Source organism: Juglans regia, chromosome 11, assembly GCF_001411555.2.
Source record: "Juglans regia cultivar Chandler chromosome 11, Walnut 2.0, whole genome shotgun sequence".
NCBI classification, from domain to species: domain Eukaryota; kingdom Viridiplantae; phylum Streptophyta; class Magnoliopsida; order Fagales; family Juglandaceae; genus Juglans; species Juglans regia.
Genome location: NC_049911.1, coordinates 6,236,385 through 6,260,575, shown reverse-complemented (window position 1 = coordinate 6,260,575; position 24,191 = coordinate 6,236,385). Strand labels below are relative to the sequence as shown.

The window sequence follows — 24,191 nt, the reverse complement described above, 5'->3', positions numbered from 1 at the left end:
CCATCTCTGTCATGGCTCACACCATGGTCTATCTAAACCTATAGAGGTGTCATGGGCCTATTCGTAGGTCGATGTCCACACATGGCGTTGTGTTGTCGTGGGACTCCGCACCAGAGACCAAGGTGCTACAAGGGTCTACGCACCAAAGACCATAACGCTGCCATTGGTCTGGTTTGATTGAGCTGACACAATGCATTGTCTTGGATCACTTGTTCTTGTACCGACGACACCACTTTGTGTTTTGGTCTTGATGGTTCTAATACGGACAATATCACTTAGGGTGTTTTGTCTAATTTGATCTGTTGTAGGGATAATTTAATCCGTTCAAATATGTAGCATAGACATTTTAGTCTAATTCGAGAACTATAACAAGGGCATAGTGGTCAACATATTTAAGAGGATATTTCAATCCAATATGAATATGTGGAGGAGTATTTTGATCCAGATCTTCACTTGAGTTCCTACGTTCTCGTCCACAAACTCACTCTTTTATCAAATAGAAAAATGAACATGGAAATTCGTAAAACTATAGTACTTGATGGAAATTCGTAGGCAGGCTAAACAGCTGCTATATAGGGACATTTATCAGGTCACTTGTGGCAGAGAAAGTGAATTGATGCATTTGTACTTAAGCTTGGACCCCGGCCGCTAGTCCAACTTTTAGCTAACATTTTTGACACGTGTTCATGCACTTGTGATTTGGCCCTGCATCTACAGTGTTTGATTATTATTTTTTTAAACATACACTGTTTGATTGCTTGACTTGTGTTGTGCTGTGAATATCTTCAATTAAAAAAAGACCAAATTTGATCCAGTTCAATCTGAGTTGAGTATACAATTCTCACTGAAGTCTTGTTTAGTTGTTAAATTCGTCTGAATTTTTAATTTAATTTAATTTTAAATTAAATTAATATTTAAATATATAATTTTTAAATTATTAAATTTATCTTAATTTAAAAATATTTTATACATAAGATTTTTTTCAATTCAACACTTCTTTATACATAGAATTTATCACTTTTTTTAATTTTTCATTAATACATTTAAATTCATCTTAACATTCAAATATATTTAAATTTATCTTAGGTGGATCTCATAAAATTTATTTTATTATCTCAACTCAACTCAACTCAACTCAACTCAACATAACATCTAAACATAATTTTAATTTAATAAAAATAAGTTTTTTTGTAGATTTTAGATTTTTTTATTTAAAATAATTACAAAAAACTATAAAAATTATTTTCTATCTAGGAATATGAGATAAGTTCATGCATGTAGAAAGTGGAAATGTCCAAATTATGGTGCCCACAAATCCACTAAGTGGTCCTTCAGACTCATATTCCCTAAGTTGACATGTAGGTACGTGGATGGGCACTGCACCTCTTTTATGCTAATGCAAGACAATAGACAAGAAGAATCTCATTTTTTTTTTCTTTTTATCCGACCCAAACCAGACTGTTATGATATACTCAAAGTTGCTTTCAAAAGCTGGGGAGAAATGGAGACAAAAGCTGATAGATTGCAAGAATCTCATCTTTCCAACACAAGCTAGACTGATTTGATCAACTCAAAGTTGCATGCTTTACTAGATCACTAGCTAGCAGGGAAATCGAGACAGAAGTAGTACTGTTTGGTTGTGAAAATGTTTTCTAGGTTTTTGTTTTTTTCAAAGAAAGGTCCATTCGGATAAGAAATGACCATCTAAAATGTTATACTCAAAAGTGACCCAAACCATGGCTAACCTTATGACCTGCCATTGTCTTTAATTTGCAATATTGGCTAGTACTTCAATGTGTAAGGTGTAACGTCTGGCCAAAATATGCAAGGCGGGTACCCTGTGGGCGCCCTCCATTCACTACAGTTTCTACTGGAGTTTTGTTCATTTTTATACGTCTCTTTGCACACCACCATAATTGGTTCTATTATATATATAATGAAACTCGTGAGAGTGATCAATCTATTCAACTCGTCAGAGAGCACCCAAGAGGCCACATTATGAGACCCTAAGCCCAACGCAAGCTTTCTCCACCAATGAGCTCGAGTCAGACCCCAAAAATGGCCGACAACAAACTTCATGACTTAAGAACTTCATGAGCGTGTGACACAATTTGCAGGGGTGAAACGCTTTGAGTGGAAAATTATATGCCAATTCATGAGGGATTAATCTTAACTCATGAGATGGTTTGGAATACCTCAGAGTGAGCACAATAAGTAAATAAATATGAGCAAAAGAAAATAAAATATATTGTTTGTGCCTGGAATACAAATAAGAACGTACACAAGAAGTTCAGCTTCCATGCTAGCTAGTTTGCATCGATGACCACGCTTCAGACAAGCCAAAACTCAAACCAGCTAGGGTGCATGTGAGCTTGCACTCAATGTCAACCAGGCAGTGGATATCCAAATTAGCAATCCAAATTCAATATTTATATGGCTCATACCCGGCCACGACAGTACTGTAATTATTATGACACTCAAATTAACGTCCTGATATTGAATTGAATTGAGATTTGTTAAATTTTTTATAAATAATAATAAGTTAAGATGATAAAATGAATTTTATAAAATTTATCTAAAATGAATTTAGATATATTTAGATGTTAAGATGAATTTAAAGCTACGTTTAGTTATAAGACTCAGTTGAGTTCAGTCTAATTTTATACTGAGTCTAACATTGAAATATCTAAATCTTAAATTACTAAATTCATCTCAACTCAAAATTTTTTTATATATAGAATCCATAACCTTTTTCAACTTAACACATTTTTATACGTGGAACTCACAACATTTTTCAACTTCTCATAAAAACTATTAAACTCATTTTAACATCCAAACATATTTTAAACTTGATTTAGATGGCCTCATATAATTCTCTCTATTACTCAATTCATTACTATTCATAAAGAATTGAATTCAGCTCAACATCTAAACGCAGCCTAAATGTATTTATAAAAAATTAAAAAAGTTATAAATTTTGTATGTAAAGAAGTGTTAAGTTAAAAAAATTTGTAGATCTTATATGTAAAGAAGTTTTGAATTAAGTAATATTTAATAATTTAAAAATTAAATATTTAAATATTAAATTCAATTTAAAATTAAATTAAAATAAGTTTATCTTTATTTTCCAACATCCCAACATCAAATGGAGTTTGTTTTAAAAGGACGCCAATTCGCACCAATTTCAAGACAGAGAGAGCCAAACGTTTGATAGTACACATGGATGTGGAGAAAGTCTTCCACATGAATGGAGGAATTGGTGTCACTAGCTATGCAGAAAATTCCTCCCTCCAGGTCTACCTTTCTTTTTCATTTCGTTTTTTCTGTCATGGTTATTACTTTGATTTGTACCATTATTTCCTTATCTTCGTTTCCTTTCTTTGTTGACAGAAGAGAGGATCTGATATGGTGAAGCACCTAACCACAGGAACAGTACTAGAAATTTTTCTTTCCACCACTCCAAAGAGCTTGGGGATAGCTGATTTGGGTTGCTCTTCTGGACACAATTCCTTGACCATTATCAAAGACATCGTGGAAGCTGTTCAAGGGACAAGCAGTAACATGTTGCACCCAACACCAGAGTTTCGAGTTTACCTTAATGATCTGCCAACAAATGACTTCAACTCAATATTTAAGGCCTTGCCGGAATTCTATAAGGGTTTTGAAGTAGAAAAAAATGGTGGGGGTCCTTCTATTTTCATAGGTGGCTACGCTGGCTCTTTTTATAGAAGACTTTTCCCCAACAATTGCTTGCACTTTGTCTATTCATCATACAGTTTGCACTGGCTCTCAAGGGTGGGATTTTGTTTTATTTTTTCCTTTCCCTTTTTCTTTTTCCTGTCATATATATCTCTACTAGTACTTCACTAATGAGGGCATGCTCATCATGATTCATGAGCTAGAAAACTAACTACTATTTCATGCAGGTTCCCCCAGCCCTTTACGATGAACAAAACAGTTCCATAAACAAAGGCAACATTTACATATCTGAATCCAGCCCTCCACTGGTTTCCGAGGCATATTTTAAGCAATTTCAGGATGACTTCAATGATTTCCTTTGCTCACGGTCTCAGGAGCTAGTTGTTGGAGGACGAATGGTGCTAATCCTGCTGGGTAGGGAAAGTCAGGATCATGTGGACAGAGGCAACTCTTTCTTCTGGGAACTTCTCTCAAGGTCCTTCGCTGAATTGGTCTCAAAGGTACGCTAGCTCCATTAAATTCCAAATTTATAAATGCTATCATTCGGAGTATATGGCTCCATATTTATGTATAGAAGGAAGTTGTGACAATAACGTTTCATTTTTTGGGCTGATTTTTTAAGGGAGAAGTTGAAAAAGAGAAGCTTGATTCTTATGAGGTGCATTTCTATGCACCATCAAAGAATGAAATAGAAGATGAAGTGAGAAAGGAAGGTTCTTTTAATGTAGACCGAATTGAAATGATTGAAATAGAGAGGGATCATGACAAGGATGGTCGGAGCTATGGAACAGCAATCGCCATGACAGTAAGAGCCATCCAAGAATCAATGATTTGCCACCATTTCGGAGAAGGGATTTTGGACAATCTGTTTGAGATTTACGGAAGAATGGTGGATGAAGAAATGGCTGAAGAAGAAATCAGACCCATCACTTTTGCTGTTGTTCTAAGAAAAGTATGATATAAATGTAAGATAATGTAATGAATTTATGTTGATATTACAGCACTTATGTAGCCAATTGCCTCCTGCATATTCAATGGGTAGTTAATTTATCATATGCTAATTTAGTGCTGTGCTCATTTTCCGTCGATGGATCTTTTATTATTGGGCCAATCCGGTTATTAAAATAAAACCTGGATACGTGGGCGTTGGTTTGACTAAATTCAACTTCAACCCAAGTGAAACCAAATCTCTTTTTTTCTCTCTTTTTAATCACCAGTTATCAGTCCAATTGCATCATTTATAAAAAGAATATGGAAGAAGCTGGCCAGAGGTCTCCCACCAAAACTCAAGTTGTATTTCGTAGTAAAGCTACAACTTGTTTAATGACTCTTGTGCATAGTGGGAATTAATCATAAAAATCAAGATTAGTCTAAATTTAGAGATTCGAACCACCTCATGTCTTGGTGTTTCTCTGGCTCAAATAACAAAGCAGCTGGTGAGTAGGAAAAAAAAAGATGAGCAGTTACTGGCCACAAATAAGAACGGATACAATTCTTTAAAGTTTTCTAACCCAAACTCTTTCTACAATGAAAAATGTGAAAAATGTTTTAGTTACAAAGAGATCTCTTACAAACTGCCGTGATTTGATATAATATATTAAATTATAAAACTATTTTTATTGTAAAATAAATCTAACGTATCATATGAAACTATATCAATTTATAAGTTTACTTTTATAAGATCTCTTTGTGACTGTAGTATTTATCTTATATAATTCGAAGAGATATAGACACCGTCCTTGTAAGTTCTACTAAAACTTATATTTCCCAAAAAACCTCAAAACTAATTCCTTGACTTCAATGTTGATACCATAGTTTTGAAGTGTAACGAAAACAATGGGAACAAATTGTAAATTGGTTTTTTAAGCATCAAAATTGGGTTTCTTGGGGGCCAAGTTCTATCTTGCGTCAGTATTAGATGAGCACTGCATGCGTTTCCGGAAGGCCAGCACCAAATATGAATAGATCACAGTTAGAGCCACAGAAGATACACCTATATAGACGCATACAGTTGTAGCGCAGACATAGAGATACCTGCAGGAAAAATGCACACAATAAGTTACATCAAGGCACTTTAAAAAAACAAAATAGAATGGAAAGAGCTAAATGTAGAACATTAAACAAGCAAATCAGTATCTTACTTTTTATGCCAACTAAAAAGGTCAGGAGGCGCAGAGGGTATGATGTAAACTTAAATTGATGTAAATTGATGCCAACTAGAACGTAACAGACTAAAATTGATGTAAACTTAAGTGGGGGATAATATGCTAAAATTTCATCCTTTCAAAGTGAAAAACACCAGAAGACAAAGAAGGATATGATGAATTTCAGTTAGGATAATGGAATGAAACCAATCCCTTGGCCCATGCTTACTACTACATGCCAAAGTTCATATTCGCATTTCAATTATTTATTCACGATCAGGTCGGATCCAATGAAAACTTACTTTGGCGAAAAGACGCTCCAAACAAATAGGTGATTCCTCATCAACAGCAGTACGATGGTGTATGCAGTCAAGAGAATGGAATTCACGCCCAGTGGAACCAGACAAGGCAATGCAAGCATGATCTTGAGAAGATATCCTGAATCTGCACTCTGGGAAATTAGGAGATGGGTTGTGTCCTTCACTGAGATGTACATCACCATGCTAATAAGAAACAAGATGGGGGACGCATAGGTTATGATGAACATCAAGATGCCAGATAGTAGTGTCGAGTAACTTGACATGCCCTGGCAATGGAAAATTCAATTAAAATTAAATGTTCATTGCTTCTTGGATCACAAACACAGTGCAGAAAATAATGTTTGTACACTACAAAGTACTTGTTTCTCCTTTTAGTAAACTGCATTAGACAAGAAGGTGGCGTACAATGAAAGCTCCAGCAACATCAATAGTAGCCAAAGTATTGCTGTTCCCTAAGGCAAAATGGCCCGCCATTCCCAAATAGTACAATGCAGCAATCTAGGAGGAGAAAATAAAATAGCACAGCATTAGTACTTGAATTGTATTTTATTTAACATAAACAAGATGGTGTATACATTTTATCATGATATATACTTTTGGAAACCAGACGCATTGCTTTTTTTTCAGCTTCATGATCAATTACCCCATTATGTGATTAAATGAAAATTAAATAATACATGTAATTAAATTAAAGTTCTTAAATGTAAAATAATATATCAAGTTACTAATCTTCATTCCAAGTTAATAGTCATTTAGTTTTCCTTATCCATGTCTTTTTGGTCTCAAACCTCATGTCTTTTTAGTTTTTTAAGCAAGAGATTCATAAAGGTTAAACTTCTATAGAGACAGTGAGTTATGACTCTTGATAGCAAGGTAAATAGATCTTGTTCTCTCTCTAGTGTCTCCACTCATGCAAAGTTTGTGATACAAATGGGAGAGGAAGGAGAGAAGATCAAGGTGCTCAACCAAATTTTGAAAATCACTAGCATTGAAGCTCTTTCAAAAGTTATACCTATTTATGGTGCTCCAAGCTATGCTAACTTGGTAACATATAGTATTCTAATTTGATAAATTCAGCTATCCTTGCACATCACACAAGTTTGGTAACATATAGCATTCTAAATTTAATAAATTTAGCGATTCTTGCACATCACGCAAGTCTGCGACTAGATACGATGCAATACTGCATCTAAGCTATTTTGCAAGATTGGTACAAGTTCAATTATGGCATCAATCTCAAAGCCAACCCTCGTATATAATAAAAATATGAGATACAAGAAAGTGACAATGCTACAATTCCTCCATTGAAACCTAGAAAGAGCTAGGTATCAACAAAAGCACACAACTTCAGATAATAATACTTAACGCATACCAAATATTCCAACTTTTGTCACCTTAATTTATATTCATGCCCCTCCCAATTTCTGAATTTCAAATATATTTACCCAATTCATCTAAAAAGAATGGCACATATGAAACCTATATTTTTTGTGTATACATTATGAAACCTATATACAAGCTAAATTGTACACCCTAGAATGCAAATTTAACATTCAATCATATATTGATATTAGGAGAAACATGATTACATATAAAACTTCTCTAAATTGGCCCTAATCTCTCTTTATAATTCCAACTTTTCTGGAAACTAGAATTCACATTAAAGAAAAGATATCATATATGTAACCTACAAAGTGCTTTCGAGGAAAGAGGGGCACACACAATAACATTTTCAAAGATTTTACAATGCCTCCATGAATGACACATTTGTCAAGTTGAAAGCCTTCTTGATCAGGAAAAAAACAAAAACAAAAACAAAAATCCTCACAATTAGCACCATCATCCCTACCTATCAATTCCATTAAACTGGCAGAGGCCCCATCCCAAATAAAGCAAGATTATCAGCTCTCAAGAAATTGATTTTTTGGTGAAAATGCTTTAAACACATTGAACTCATCTTGATCGCTAGGTTTGAGTTTCAACACTCTGATTGAATACTGCAATTACTTGCATTTTATGGTGTTGCTACTAGTCAAAGATGCAGGCATTCACTTGGCGGTATGAATTGAATCAATATGTAGTATCTATCTAAATGTTAGTAATATCGTATTTTATACTGATAAACCCCATCAACATCTGAGCCTGGATTCTTAGTCCTTGTTCTGAGATAAGACCCATCCACACAGCTGTTTTGAATACCATACAACTCTAAATTCTCTTAATTAAACCTTAAGAAACTCAAATTTTGAATATGTCACCCTTAAGCCTGCTCCTTCATATTTCTCCCCTTAAAAATTTTCCAGCATGATTACCTTTATTGATTGAACAGTCTATCAGCACCAACAATAAAAATTTGATTTCAACACATACAAGAGAGGAAACCAATATGTACTCATTAACCAGATGATAACATAACTGACCTCAACCCACTGCTTCTGATGTAGACCACTATAAGAAGAATAAATCATGCTTGCCAGAATTTGCACTAGAATTAATAATATAGGCACTGCATTAACTGGTTGTTGGAGCAGTAGCTGCAGAAGACACCAGTAGCAAATGTATGTCCATCCAATCACATATAAAGAATCTTTTAATTCCGCTAGTGGATACTTGTTTTGAATTTCAATAGGATCAGAAGTTGACATGTAGCTATCATGACTTGAGTGTTTCTTAGATATGCTAATAGGCATAACCAATGGCAAGACGATGAAAGTTCCAATTGCAGTAATGCCCAGAACTGCAAAGATGATTTGTACCATTAAGGTAGCAGTAGAACTTGATTGCACAATAGTGTTCTCCTGATATATCATGATATGTTGCAACACCAACAGCCCAAACACCAAAAAGCTAAACCCAACCACCAAAACAAATTTCCTCCTTGATCCCAGTACAGACAGAGTGAAAAAACACAAGCTGATGATCAGGAGGCAGGAGACTAGCTGAACGAGTTTTACATTATTGCTCCCAGCCTGCTCGAGCCACTTGGAAACATCGGAAAGATGGGTCCAATTCACGCCTCCTTGATGCCAGCCTCTCAAAGTTCTTCCAGAAATAATAAGCACAAAGATGGAATACACTTGGAAACCAATTTTCTTTGTTCCCTCATACAATCTGAACGATTTTTTCACAGGGAGTAACTGCATCGTTTTACGGAGTAATAACAGGTCCAATGTGGAAGTCAAAAAATGCCAAATATATTGCTCTTCCTCTACCATAGAACTTGAACCCATACTTATAATAACAATCAAGATGACACCCAAAATAAAAGCCTCATCTAAATTCCAATTGCACATACCATCAACTAAGTCAAAGTTTTTCTTCTGTCTAAAGCAAAATTCTTTGCAGACATGAAATATAAGGCACGACAGTATCAGACATGATAGCAGCATTGCTGCAACTCCAAAAGCAAGTAGGTTAACAGGTTTCTGCAAAACGGTAGAACTTTTCAGTATAAGGGATAAAATAGGAAAGCAATATCATCAGGATGAAAAAAGTCAGTAATTTGCATGCATCCCCTCACACGGGAAAGAAAAAAAAAAAAAAAAATTTCATCTTCACATTGGAAAAAGGCTTTCAATCAACTCAGAAACTCTTAAAAAGGAATAAACATACATCAGTGACTCTGCGTGATAACCATTCACTTGCAGTTTTCAGAAACTCATAATATGCTGCAACTATGCTACTGTAATCTGCCCTACTATAAGACCTACAATCATAACAAATGAAGCAGCACTGGGCATCAGCCATGTTTGCAATGAATTTTGTTTTCATGGTTAATATGAAATATACCGTATGAACCCACCTGGAGACATTCTTAGACTTCCATGAACTGTGAAGAACTGCGGCATTCAAGTATAAACAACAAATCATATTCTCCAGATTCCCATTGCACTTACTTTTTCTAGGCCCTTGATCATCAATAAAGCTCTCGCATGGGGAATTTTCACATGATAAACCAGGTAACTGTGCTTGGAGTAATCTGAATAACTGCCAGGAATTCAACTCCAATGCTTTCAGATGTTGTTCATCTGTATTCATCACAAACAAGGAAACAATGTTAGGACAAAAGTTCATATATCTATGAACACAACTCAATGAAGCCATAATCCCATTAAATTTGCATCCACAAGTTCACAATTATATGAACATAAAATGTAGTAATTTTCCACATTGGCCTTTAATCCGACTAATCTAAGACAAGATTTGATACTACAGAAATTATTAAGAGTCTATTCTTCATTCTGGTACACTAAACATGTCGACATTATCTATCATTTTCAGATGCTCTTACTTATCAAAAAAAAATCTATCATTTTCAGATGTGCATATGATTATTAAGAACCTGAGTTTACATTTAATAAACATTTGATTCATTAGAATGACAAATCAATTGAAAACAAATCAGCATGGACTTCAATTAATTAAACAAACCAAAAATAACTTCACTTTAGAAGAACGCACAAGAAACCACTAAAGGCATAAAAAGTATCAAGCCAAGCTCCTAAAATCATTGATCTGTCAATGATCTCAAGGAAAAGTTTCAGATGTTCATAAACAATTTAGACATTGATCCATTCCCAAGAATGATGAATGGTGTCACATTATCCATGTAACATAAAATGCCTCCTGATATAAACATTTAATCACGTATTAGAAGGAAACAAAGAGTTACATTAGACAGCATTTACGAAAGTAGAGCTGAAATCTAATTTTTGAAAGGATTGAGTAATGAATTTTTCATAATTCAAGTAGCTTTTTCCTTTAATACTCATTTCATTTATATTCTTTCTTTATACTCTTTTTGTCAAACTTTCTTTTCTTCTTGCAACCAACCCTAAGAAAGAGGGAGAGATGACCTGTAAACGAATCGAAAGTTCCCGAGATAAGGACACCTACATTGTTTTTAGGAATTGGCACACCAAATATAAGAGCTAATGTGGGTGCGATGTCAACCTGGATCACAAGAATTAGAGGCAAGTAATGAAATTACTGTCTTGAATTGCAGTTATCTATTACAACTGAACATCTGTTCCATTGAAATAAAGAGCGAAAACAGCTTAAAAGAAACATGAAATGTGAGCTACCTGGTAAACAGTGTTGACGGTGTATGAAGCATGCTCAGAGGCATGATTTTTTAGGCCAATAAAAAGAGCAAGGGAGTCAGTCTCATCATATGAAGAACCTCCATGATTACCGTTGTCTGTCATGCCATGGTCACTTACTACCGCCTATATGCAAAATTCAAAAAAGAGGCAGGTGTATAAGAAATTTAATGTCTTCTTTATGTATAAGTAACTGAAGATTTTATTAAAAAACAGAACATGGGAAGTTTACAAGAGGAATACCAAAATAGAATGAGGAAAAGAAATAAGAAAAGCATGGAAGCTCAGCTCATTTAAAATCTAGAGAAGCTACCCATAGGAACAAAGAATTGAAAAATAAAGTTCTAAGCTCCTTCATATTCCACTTTCAATCCTCAAAATTTCAACAAACTAAATTGGGCAATTCATGAAAATTTTGAATAATTTATTTCAATGTGATAATAATATTAAAAATCACATATAATGCAATTCAAGCATTTAATGTCATATATAAAGGAGCATATAATATAAATTAATTGACTAGTTTCAGTCCACTTTCTTTTTTGCCTCATATACGAAAAAGATGGAGACCATTAAGTTATAAGCACATGACAAAGGTAGTGTTTTATGCACAACCACAAATTTAATACAAAATACTCATTTATCTCCTAATTGTTTCTGTTCAACTAAAGAAAATAAAGAACTACATGTTTTACATTTTAATTTTTCTACCATTCTTATTGAATACAATGATGAAAAAATTAATCCATGTTTAGTTCTATCATATTTTTGTACAAGACAGTCTATAGAGTAGATGAGATTGAACGACTCCTTGAACTCTCAATTATGGGCAGCTCAGTGCTCAGAAAAAACAAACATTCCACAGACGGGAGCCACTGGAGAACTCAAATAGATCAGCCCCTAAAGCCTCATGTGCACGCGTTATAGTATACAGCTCTGGAACAGCTTTCATGAGGGCCCTACCACCACACCATAAGTCATGCCAGAATCTAGTCCTAAAGCTATCACCAACCTAAGTCTAGTATGGCTAGAAAACACTCCCCATAGGGCCTTTAATTCATCACCTTCAATATACTAAAGGGGCACTCTTAGAAAATTGTGGCCGACGCTCGAAAAGACAACAATTTTTAAATAAAAAGATAAGAGATATGTAATCCCAAAAGCCTAAAATCTTAAACTGTGGCCAAAGAAAATTTATCAAGCTCACAAACTACGCTGACATTAGTAATAAAGAATTTGCATATTCATTAAGTGATATACATCAAAGCAATCTGGATTACATATCAACCAAGCAAACTAAAAAAAGGAAAGAGGTATCACAAACCAAAAGTGTCCGTCCTTGGCCATTATCTTGATTTGCAATAATACTTGTATGAATCATCTTCACCAGTTCGTCCATCTCTAAAAGTTTAGGGGCCATTAAGATGCTGAAATGATTTCACAAAATCCAAAATGAGCTCAAAAAATGATATCATAAAAACATTTGGATAAGATTCATAGTACAATACCTGTTACGCCCACCAATATGTCCGACATGATCCAAGCCTAGATAATGTAGAATCTGAAACAACAGCTTCAGTTAAATTCAAGAAAATGAAGTATGACTCCAAATGGAAATTAAATTCCTCATCCAAATTTTCAATTTTATCTAAATATGAAGAATTATGAAACACAAACATCAACCTGAAAAAGTACATTGGATGCTTTTGCAACACAGAAAGTGCAAGTATAGGAGAGTGAAGATTTTGGATATTATACATGAAAAATTATTCTCATCGGCCACTATTCACTATCCCACACCCTATGAATAGTGGCTGATGCATAGTATTTCTCATTACAAATATGCTTGGTAACTAGTAAGGGTAGGAGGAACAAGACAGTCAAACCTAAAAAGAGGGCCAAACCAAACACAAAAAAGCCTTATCTGAACAAAATTAGAATGGCAACACAAATCTTTTCATGATTCTGCCCAGTGAAAGCTGCATATCGCCTGGAAACATCACAGTCCTTACTCCTACTTAGCTAGGGCATAAGAGTTTTGTAATTGGCATTTTGCCCATTCTTTATTAATAAAATCTGTTTACTTATCAAAAAAAAAAAAACATCACAGTCCTTACAACACAAGAGCAGACCTTCCATTTACTACAAATTATGAATTTTTTCATTGGCTTCTTTGTTATAATAGTCTCATCTTCCTGAGGCTTGGCTCAAAAGATATATTTAAATATTCCAATCGTACCATATGAGCAAATTAGGGAAGAGTTGAGAAATTCTCAAGTATCAGCATGGAATCGTTTTCTTTTTTTTTTATAAGTATCAGCATGGACTCGTTATATGCCACAAGATACCAAAATTGCTTGACAACATAGAAGACGACATTCAAGTCCTGAACTCACAGAAGTAAGCCAAATAATAGATCTAGCTGATACAGACCACTCCATTAAGACAGCAAAAAAGTAAAAACGGAGAAAAATCATAGAGAGATGCTAGGGAGCCCGTTTTGGGCTCCCCTTTTTTTTGCCAGATTGGGATTTTTTTTTTTTAAGAAAATATTGTTTAATAATATTGTGAATTTTTTTCTTTTTTTAAAAATATTTAAAAGTGTTAAAAAATGATGTGAAAAAAAAAATTAAAGATTTTTTGGTTTTTTTTTCACCTCATTTTTTTAACACTTTTAAATATTTTAAAAAAAATTCACAATATTATTAAACAATATTTTCTTAATCACTAAGTCAAAAAAAATAACTAAAAATAAAAATAAAAAACCCAATCGGGCAAAAAAAAGGGGAGCCCAGAATGGGCTCCCTAGCATTTGCACTAAGCCGAAGAAAACAAGCAGATGAATAAATTAAAGACAGAAAAATATATATTATGGCTAATGCAGCAGTCAGTAGAAATGCTTTTTTTTTATATGTAAGGTAATCACACTAAAAGCACAGAGGCAACCCATGTTGTCAGCAGACATGCTAATTTAAAGACATCATAACGATCTTCACCAGGGAAGTACCAAAAAGATATTGTTCTGGAAAAAACTATTGACCATTTACTACTTATTGGTAAGTAACAAGTACTAACCAGAAGATGCCAGTCATCTCTGCTTAACTCATCACCCAAATGTCGAGAAACATTATGATCTACTTGTACAGTATCTTTTACCTGTAGCAAGAAGAAACTTGAGTACTTTTGCAATTAGCTTATGCTAAAATTTTCATATCTGAACCAAGAGCTCAAAAAACATCACAAGTAAACGGCAAAAAACAGGTTGCTCATTAACTGCTGGACAAAAGGCAGCCTACCAGAAATGACCTGCCAGGGAAGAATACTGACCTAACTGGATATCATGGTAACATAACCAAGCCCACACATGTGCACAACATAAGACAATATCACCACTTTATTCAGGTATGAAACATATTTTCTAAAAACTGAATAGAAGCAATTCAAATAATTACAAGCAAGCATGCAACATTCTTGTGAGGGATAAATATCAAGATACTGTCAATCATGATGTTGACAGTATGGGTGCCTCAAAACAGCATTTGTTAGAGTCTAAAGGTTTTACAGTCACGGCGGAAGGCAACTCCATTCATATCATTGAGGAGAGTTGGAAAGTCACAAAGGAGCTGTTACTGGGGCTCTATACGGTGAAATGGTTCATCAAAATGTTGGAGGACTGTACGTCAGGCGATAAAAAGGAATTTTATGCTTCTTTAAGGGACGGACAGCAATGGAAGCTTTGTAGCTCAGAGATGTTCTAATGTCCACAGGCGTTTCATAGCACTAGTGGAGTATGGAAATGGTGGCAGACGAAGCTTTTTATCCATACCAGAAGAAATGGACAGTAGGAGATGGAAGAACTGGTGGTTACTCTGCAAGAAATTAGACAGTTTGGAGGTTGGGGGTAACGCGGGGCACATCAGAGGAAGATTGGGCTCTGGTCAAATGGAGGAAATTAATGGAGGAAGGAAGTTGGTTCTGGTGCCAACGACGGAGGCTCATCACAAGAATAATCGTTCCTACAAGGAGGCACTAAGTAGCCGATGGTATTGGCCCCAGCTCAAAACAGGGGAGAGGTTATAGGGATTTGCCGGCCAATGGAGTGTAATGAAGGCACAACGTACTGCAGGCCCACCCGTTGATCAATTGAAAGGAGGTGGTGGTGTCAAGCATGATGGAAATTTGGCAGAGGGGGGTGTCTGTCGTACGCTATGGGAGATGAAGATGCAGTCGGCGGATTTGCAAGAGAAAGTGAATAGTTTAATTCGAAGTGTAGAGAAAGGAACGAGAACGGACTTGGCTTGGGCTCAGGCTCCTCAACAGTGGCCCAGGGGAAACAAATGATGAAACCATCCAAAGGGCCTAGTCCACCCAATGGCCCAGTGCTACAACCCAGTGGATGGAATCTCAAGCTTTGATAGGGCGAAGGGGGAAACAAACCATGAAGCCCAGGGTTAATATGGTGAGCCACTCCAATGGGCCTCAAGCAAGGGGCCTAGACAAGGGGAAAAACAAAATGGAATCGAGCCTTGATATATCTTGATCTATGTGGCGGTTCTAGTGCCGTCCTTGGCGCCGGTGGAGGAGATATCTCAGATCCCTGCAGAGGAGACAACAGGAGGTTAGTCGGTAGGGATGGAGCACGGCAAGAAGCCACAGAAACTCCAATTGGCGACCTCTGACCTTCACGCCGTGCAAGAAGGCATCTTGGCATCGGAAAGTGGTCTGGTTGCCGAGAAAACCCATTATGTCGACTCAGACAGTGTGGGAGACCTGGGTAACTCAGAGGAGGGTGCACTAGACAGGGCTCTGGTTGTTTTCAAGGCTACAAAGGGAGAGGTAATGATGGTTGAAAGTCGGGTGGACGTCGGAAGGGGCAAGTCCTCTGTTGAGGGGGCGGAACCAACTCCATTGAATTCGTTTCATCTGAGGGTGTCAGATTGGGTAATTCAGAAAACCATAAAGATCAAGCATTGTGTGGGGATAACATGTGAGGGTTTTGAAGAAGAATTTTTGGCATTACTTACATTTATTGAAGCTGAAGGTGCGCAATCTATAATGGATCATTTTCTTAATTTGGACAAAAAGAGAGAGAACTCAAAAGACTAACGTGGGCTATGAATGATGATGAAGGGGAGAGGAGCTCTAGCCAGGGGCGTCTCAAAGGACGGGTAGGATTTATTACAAGGAAAATAGTTTGAAGTTTGTGGAGGGACATCATGTTGGATGGTCGTATCTGCCTTCTAAAGGAGCATCCGGGGGTGTTCTTATTCTGTTCGATAAAAGGGTGGTGGAAAGGTTAGAGGACTGTGTGGGAGAATTCACTGTGGCATGCTCCTTCGAGAATGTAAAGGATGGTTTCCAGTGGGCTTTCGCAGGAGCCTACAGCCCTAATATTGATGCGGAAAGAAGGTCTTTGTGGGAAGAATTGGCAGGACTTCTTAGTTGGTGGGAGTTACCAAGTTGCATAGGGAGTGACTTCAATGTCTCTCCTTTCCCAAGTGAGAGATCAGGGTATGACAATGGTGGTCTTCTTATGATTTCCAAGGCTCTCCAAGCTTCATAATGGCAAAAAAGTTAAAAGCGCTAAAACAAGATTTGAAGCAATGGAATGAACAAGTCTTTGGCAATGTAGTTCTACAGCAACATTCCCTTCTAGAGGACCTACGGGGTTTGAAGGGTGAGGAGGAGGTTAGAACTCTTTCTAAATCCGAAACAATTCGCAAGACTTAGATAGTTACAGAACTTGAAAGAGTCATATTGATGGAAGAGATCTCTTGAAGACAGAAATGAAGGGTACTATGACTCAAGGACGGAGACAAGTGTACAAAATTCTTCCATAGGTAGGCTAATTCGCACTGGAGGAACAACACTATTAATATGTTGATGATAGATGGAGCAGTATCTTTGGATCAGTCAATCATCAATAACCACATTGCACAATATTATGAACATCTACTAGCCTAACAACTACCATGGAAACAAGCAGTAGGTGGTTTGACTTTTTCTGTACTAGATCCACAGTGTGCAGGGTGGCTTGAGAGGCCCTTTGAAAAAGGAGAAGTATGCAAAGTCGTTCGAGGTATGGCTAGTGACAAGGCCCCAGGCCCTGATGGTTTCACAATGGGCTTTTTCCAAATCTGTTGGGAAGTGTTAAAGGGCAACCTTATGCAGGAATTTCAAGAATTCCATAGTAAGGCTAGTTTTGAAAAAAGTCTGAATGCTACCTTTTCAGCACTTATTCCCAAAAAGGCGGGATCAGTGGATGTTCGAGACTATCGTCAAGATTCTATCCAAGGTGCTAGCAAACCAATTGAGCACGGTGATAGAAAAATTAATCTCGAAGCCGCAAAATGCATTTGTCAAAGGCAGAAAAATTCTGGATTCGGTCTTAATTGCTAATGAAGTGTTGGATGGATGATTCAAATCTCGATAACCAAGGTTACTTTGCAAACTAGATATGGAAAAAGCCTATGATCATCTAAATTGGAAGTTTTTACTTTATCTACTTACAATATGTGGTTTTGGTGAGAAATGGTTGAATTTGATAGAATTTTGCATCACAACAGTTAGCTTTTCTATATTGGTGAATGGTTCACCAGTGGGCTCTTTTGACTCCTCGTGTGGCTTGAGACAGGAGGATCCACTCTCTCCCTTACTCTTTTTATTTGTCATGGAAACTCTTAGTAAGATGATTGTGGGCCTTGTGGAAGGTGGGTTTCTATATGGTTTTTTGGTGGAAAATGGTAATTATGGCTCTATTGATGTTTCTCACCTCTTGTTTGCGGATGATACTCTCATTTTCTGCAGAGCAAATCTTGGGCATATCCAATCTGTGAGGGCTCCACTTCTCTACTTCGAAACTGTCTCAGGTTTGAAAGTTAACCTCTCAAGGTCTGAATTGGTACAGGTGGGGACTGTTCCCGAAGCGGCAGCTCTAGCCGTCCTCTTGGGATGTAAGGTATCTTCTCTACCCCTGAAGTATCTTGGCTTACCTTTGGGTGCTCCCTTTAAATCAAAGCAGATTTGGAATCTAGCGATTGAGAAAGTGGAACGCAGACTGGCATCTTGGAAGAGGTTGTATTTGTCTAAAGGTAGTAGGCTCACCTTGATTAAAAGTACTCTTTCCAACTTACCCGCCTATTTTTTGTCCTTGCTTCCGCTACCAACAAAGCGGCCGACCGTATTGAGAAGCTACAATGCGACTTTTTGTGGAGTGGTTTGGGGGATGAGTTCAAGTTCTATTTGGTTAACTGGTCAATGGTTTGTAATCCAATTTCTAGGGATGGACTGCGGATTCATAACTTGATGAAATTCAACCAAGCTCTATTGGGTAAATGGTTGTGGCAGCATCAACACGAAAGCAGGGCCTTGTGGAAGACTGTTATAGATGCACAGGTTGGGGAGGCATGGGGTAGTAGATGTTCGAATGAAGTACATGGCCCATATGGGGTGGATCTATGGAAATACATAAGGAAGGGTTGGGAGTTCTTCCGGAGACATATTGTAGTGGGTGACGGCTCTCGTGTCAAATTTTGGTACGACAATTGGTGTGGTGAACGAAGTCTCTAAGACACTTTCCCTGCTATATTTGGGCTTGCGCGAGTGAAGGATGCAGCGATAGCGGACCACTTGCTTTTTTTCTAGTAGCTCCCCTCAATGGAATGTTTGATTTCATTAGGGCCACTCAAGACTAAGTTGGAGGAGATCATAGAGTTCTATGTGGCACTGTATTTAGTATGTATGACCGAGGGTACCATGGATCAAATGATTTGGAGCCCTTCCACGAAAGGTAAATTCACTTTCAGATCACTTTATAGAGTTTTAACGAGTCCAGGCATGCACACATTTCCATGGAAAAGTATTTGGCAGACGAAAGCTCCTTCCAAAGCCGCCTTTTTCGTTTGGACAACAGCATTGTGCAAAATTCTCACCATAGATAACTTAAGGAAACGCCAAATAATGGTGTTAGACTGGTGTTACATGTGTAGGAAAGAGGGTGAATCAGCAAACCATTTGTTTCTACATTGTGAGGTGGCGAGGACCTTGTGGGATTATTTTTTTACAGGACTTGGCGTATCGTGGGTCATGCCTTTTAGATTGGTGAATTTTCTAGCTAGCTGGAGAGGTCTCCGAGGGAATTCAAAAGTCGCAGCAATCTGGAAAATAGTTCCTATTTGCATGTGTTGGTGTATATGACGGGAACGAAATGATAGAAGCTTCGAAAACTGTGAGAAGATAATGGAGAAGCTTAAAGTCTTTTTCTTTAAAACATTGTTCTCGTGGGTGGGGGCCATTGTTTGTAACGGACTAAGTGTCCATGACTTTTTACTATCAATTGTAAACTCTAGTTAGGTATTTCTCATGTATACTCCTTGTGTACTTGGGTTTTGCCTACTTTTATGAATAACTACTTTGATTGCCAATCAAAAAAAAATGTGGTGGTTCCGAGGAGAATGTGAACCGTCGGCCGCCGAGAACTAGCCACCCACACCGGAAAAGCTTCAGACTAACTCGCAATAGGCCAACATAACGTTGTCGGTGAATTAAATGGAAAAAAACAATAGAGAAGGAACTATCGACAGAGCTAGTAACAGCCACAAATGTGGATATGGAGAAGACTTATGATCATGTTAACCGGGACTTTCTACTACACTTGCTTGGGAGGTGTGGATTTGGGGAGAGATAGTGCTAATGGATTAGATATTGCATCTCGACTACGAGGTCCTCGGTTTTAGTGAATGGCAGTCCAGTTGGTTTCTTTACCAGTTCATGCAGTCTACGATAGGTGATCTGTTGTCCTTCTTCTCTGTCATTGTTATGGAGACGCTTAGTAGAATGATGTCCGCTATGGTTACAATGGATTTATGGTTGGATTTTCGATTGGTGACGACAATCGGGATACTCTTAACATTTCTCATTTGTTGTTTGCATATGACACTTTCATATTTTGTAAGGCTTATCCATTCATTATGGGCACTCCTACTTTGCTTCAAAGCGGTGTCCGGATTAAAGGTGAATCTAAACAAGTCGGAGTTGGTTCCAATTGGAAACGTTCGTAATCACCAGAGGTTAGCCAACATTCTTGGATGCAAGGTCTCCTCATTTCCCATGAAATACCTCGGTCTTCCTTTGGGGGCCTCTTTCAGAGCTAAATCTATATGGGATGATTAATAGAGAAGATTGAACGCAGATTGGCAGGTTTGAAAAGATTGCTTTGTCAAAAGGTGGTAAGACCACCCTAATCAAGAGCACGTTGTCCAATTTACCAACTCATTTCTTATCTTTGTTCCCAATTCCAACAAGTGTGGCGATCCGAATAGAGAAACTGCAACGTGATTTTCTTTGGAGTGAGTTGGGGGACGAGTTTAAGTTTCACCTGGTCAAGTGGGATAAGGTTTGCTCTTCAATTTCTACTGGTGGGTTGGGAATTAGAAACTTGAGGGTATTCAATCGGGCTCTTCTTGGGAAATGGTTATGGCGGTATAACGTGGAGAGGGAAGCTTTATGGAAGTTGGTGATTGATTTTAATTACAGGTGTATGTGGAAGGGGTGGAGTACTAGGGAGGTACAAGGGGTGTATGGAGTGAAAGTTTGGAAGTACATACAAAGTGGTTGGGGGGTGTTTGCTCGACACACTAGAATAGTGATGGGTGATGGATCTAGAACAAAATTTTGGAATGATTTATGGTATGGAGATTGAGCCCTTAAGGACACATTCCGTACAAGTTTCAGGATTGCGTGTAAATAGGAAGCATCAGTGGCGGATCTCATGGAGATGTCCGGTGGCTCAACCCAATGGAATGTGAACTTAAGGGCAGCCCATGATTGGGAAGTTGGCAGCTTTGCCCATTTTTTCAAAACCATGTACACCATGAGATTGAGCACTCAAGGACCCTCATCAATCCGCAGCATGATAGCTTTCCAAGGAAAAGTATTGGAGAAATAAGGCGAACTTTGTCACTTGGACAACTTCTCTGAGTAAGATTTTGACTATGGATAACTTACAGAAAAGCCGGGTGATGTCTTTCTATATGTGTAGAAAGAATAGTGAGGTTGTGGATCATCTTCTACCGCATTGTGAGGTCGCTTGATTGCTATGGGTTAATGTCTTCAGAAGATTGGAGTTAGCCTGGGTTATGCTTGCTACGGTGGTTGAGCTCCTGGTCAATTGGAAGAATTTGGGCAGAATTCCACAAATCCAGTTGTGTGGAAGATAGTTCCTATATGTATTATTTGGTGCCTTTGGAAGGAAAGAAATGATCAAACTTTTGAAGATAAGGAGCGAACATTGGAGGAGATTAGATTGTTCTTTGTTAAAACTTTGTTCCTATCGGCAAATGTTGTATATTGTAATGGCCTAGATTTTCATATTTTTCTTGTTACTATTTCTTCTTCTTAACTAGGTGTAAACTCTTGTATACCCCTTGTGTACTTGAGCTATGTCTATTCTTATTAATATAATATGCTATAAAAAAATGATGTTGAAAGTATTTTTTTTTTTTTTATAGGTGATGTTGAAAGTATTCACACAATGAATTTATGACTTCAATGGGTGCATCCCATGGAATGGACTCATGAATACCTAAAAAGGTATTTAGCACACACACGAACAAAAGGATGTACTCTGCATGCAAAAAATGCAGGACTTACAAAGAAACTGCTAACTCCATCATGCCTCATAAATAATCTTGGAAACAACTTAAGCCATGTTTCATCACCAAGCATCACCATCTTCCAACCAACACTAAAAAACTGGCCTTCACATCAGGAGAGTGAACATGTCAATTGGATTCATAGACGGGTTTGTGAAAACTATTATAACATGACTGTATCAACTAACCAAGAAGATTGTCATCTAGCAGAGCCTGTGTATTAAAATTGAAAGCCACGTCCAAGAATCCCCCAATTGCCCCAGAAACCATAGCCTGCAATTTTACACCAAAATAGAATGGATTAAAATTTGTTTTAACAGTTTATTCATATTTAAAAGATTGCAAACACACCCACTTTCAGACGAGGCATTGTTACAGTTGGAGGTGCAGCCTTCGCATGGTACCCAATTGCCACTCCATTTGCTAACAATGACTGAGTATACGGCATAGCTTTCATCAAAGCCTTGGGTGGAGGCTGATGGTCCTTGCCAAGGACGAATTCTGCTGGAAGACCATCAATAACCTAAACTGACATGGTTGTAAATGACAAGCTGATTCTTATTCATTTTATCGCATTAACAGCCAACATGCATTGATTTCTAAAGCAGCCAATTTGACAGATTTGGCTCACAGAACAAACTTTACATACCATTAAAATTAGTCGGTCAAACGGGTGGATTCCTGATAGTTCCTACATTAAGATGTGTAACCAATTTCCCAGTTAGTAACAAAAGGATAAGTAGCAATTCCACTCACTTTTTGCCACCTAATATTGCATTAATAGGAATTTTAAAAAATAAAAAGAAATACTTAAGCTATACAGAAGGTATCATTTGAATTTTCTTGCATGCTCCATTAAGAACCATGTGATTCAACCATATAGAACTAAGATATCATTATTAAGTATGAGAATTGTCAAGTTGAGACCCTCAGTTGAATTAATACAGCACTAAGTCAGCAACAACGTCAACAGAAACAAGCATACTCCTGTGGGGTATAGAGAGCTTTTATAAAATATTTGACATTGTAGAACTCTTGTATTACCATCATTACCAGCCAGCAGCTGCATCTGCTACTATCCCAATTTTCAGCCAGAATTTGAAAATAGGAAACCATTATTTTCTTGGTAGGCTTGCATACTCGCACAACATTTTCACAATGTTGAGCCCATTTAAAACCATCAGTCAAAACACTCATGAAAAGAAAATGCTCGTGATATATTACTCGATATCAAACAACCCATTTATTCATAACTGTTAAGGAAGTCGAATTATCTGCCAGCAATTCAAAGGAATATTCTGGAACCTCAGCAAATATTCATGAAGGTTCTAAATGTAACAGAATTAGTGATGTGGCAGTGTAGTGAGAATCTGTTGTGAGTGGAGTTCTATATATAGTCTGTTGGTCACTGTAAAAGTGTAAGAAAGTGGAGTGGTGCTTTGCCGTAATGCTGTAAAGGAATATTTTCTGTTAGTCCTTTTGTCAAACACATTCTATGCTTTATTTCTCTTGCTTTATTAATAACTGAAATAATCAATTACGGATAAGCTCTGTACACTAAAAGAAATTACAGCCGTGGAACTGAAAACAGGCCCAACTCCAAATCCACAGATTGTTTGCTGCATATGTTAAGTGATTCAGAACTAAATACAGGTTCCATAGAGCACAAATCAATGAGCAGGCTTCCTAAACAAATATGAAGTACCTCATAGAGCGCTTTTAGCTGGTCCGGAGGCAGATCTCCCTCGCTCTCATTGTGAACCGAGTTACACCGAGGCACACGGAAACTCTCGGTACCGCTGAAATCACAAAAGAAAGAAAAGGAAAGCCAAAAGTATACAAGCTTATAAGTCTCAAAAACAGAAAGATGAATAACCAATTCTTTCAGTGATGAGAAAATGAGTTTGTATATAAATGTGACGTGTTATTTGCGGGAGGGGGGGGTATACAGAATTTATACCTGATGCCAGAGAGGGCTGGTTTGACGGGAAAGAAGCCATAAACGAAGAGCGAGAGGCCAATGATTTGGATAACAACTCCAGCTATGGAGAATAGTGTAAGTTTCGCGCACGTTAAAGAAGACATTTGCAGGGTGCAAACAAGGATCAAAATGAAAACCCTAAGCTACGACACCGTCTCCTATGTAGAACTCCCTTCTAGTTCTCACTTCTTCAAAATGTTTCCCTAAGCTACAAGCCACAATGCTTTTTCTTCTCTCTTTTTCTGTTTTCTTTCTCCCAAATTCGCACAGTCTACGTTTGAGGTGTGGTTTTA

General features: G+C 37.2%; 2 protein-coding genes across 5 annotated transcripts; one reads left to right on the top strand and one right to left on the bottom strand.

The window, feature by feature from the left end:
- Window positions 1–3,154: 3,154 nt before the first annotated feature.
- On the top strand, window positions 3,155–4,776 carry LOC108980327 (salicylate carboxymethyltransferase-like). The gene is made up of 4 exons (XM_018951202.2): window positions 3,155–3,294; window positions 3,391–3,795; window positions 3,927–4,199; window positions 4,322–4,776. The coding sequence occupies exons 1-4, from the start codon at window positions 3,220–3,222 to the stop codon at window positions 4,655–4,657; spliced, it is 1,089 nt and encodes a 362-aa protein (XP_018806747.1). The 5' UTR covers window positions 3,155–3,219; the 3' UTR covers window positions 4,658–4,776.
- Window positions 4,777–5,400: 624 nt separating this feature from the next.
- LOC108980326 (GPI ethanolamine phosphate transferase 2) lies at window positions 5,401–24,143 on the bottom strand. Of its 4 annotated transcripts, XM_018951196.2 has the most exons (17): window positions 23,878–24,143; window positions 23,623–23,716; window positions 22,567–22,608; window positions 22,273–22,440; window positions 22,106–22,190; window positions 21,916–22,022; window positions 14,341–14,421; window positions 12,774–12,826; window positions 12,590–12,692; window positions 11,248–11,391; window positions 11,020–11,116; window positions 9,966–10,191; window positions 9,776–9,869; window positions 8,584–9,588; window positions 6,569–6,661; window positions 6,146–6,429; window positions 5,401–5,733 (listed from the first exon to the last, which is right to left on the bottom strand). In XM_018951196.2, exons 1-17 carry the CDS (start codon window positions 24,000–24,002, stop codon window positions 5,598–5,600), a joined length of 2,937 nt encoding a protein of 978 aa, XP_018806741.1. In that variant the 5' UTR covers window positions 24,003–24,143; the 3' UTR covers window positions 5,401–5,597. The 4 variants fall into 4 exon arrangements, with proteins under 4 accessions (XP_018806741.1, XP_018806745.1, XP_018806744.1 ...); XM_018951200.2 differs by lacking the exon at window positions 23,878–24,143 and having other exon boundaries at window positions 22,273–22,418; window positions 23,623–23,662; XM_018951199.2 differs by lacking the exon at window positions 23,878–24,143 and having other exon boundaries at window positions 22,273–22,445; window positions 23,623–23,639.
- Window positions 24,144–24,191: the final 48 nt, after the last annotated feature.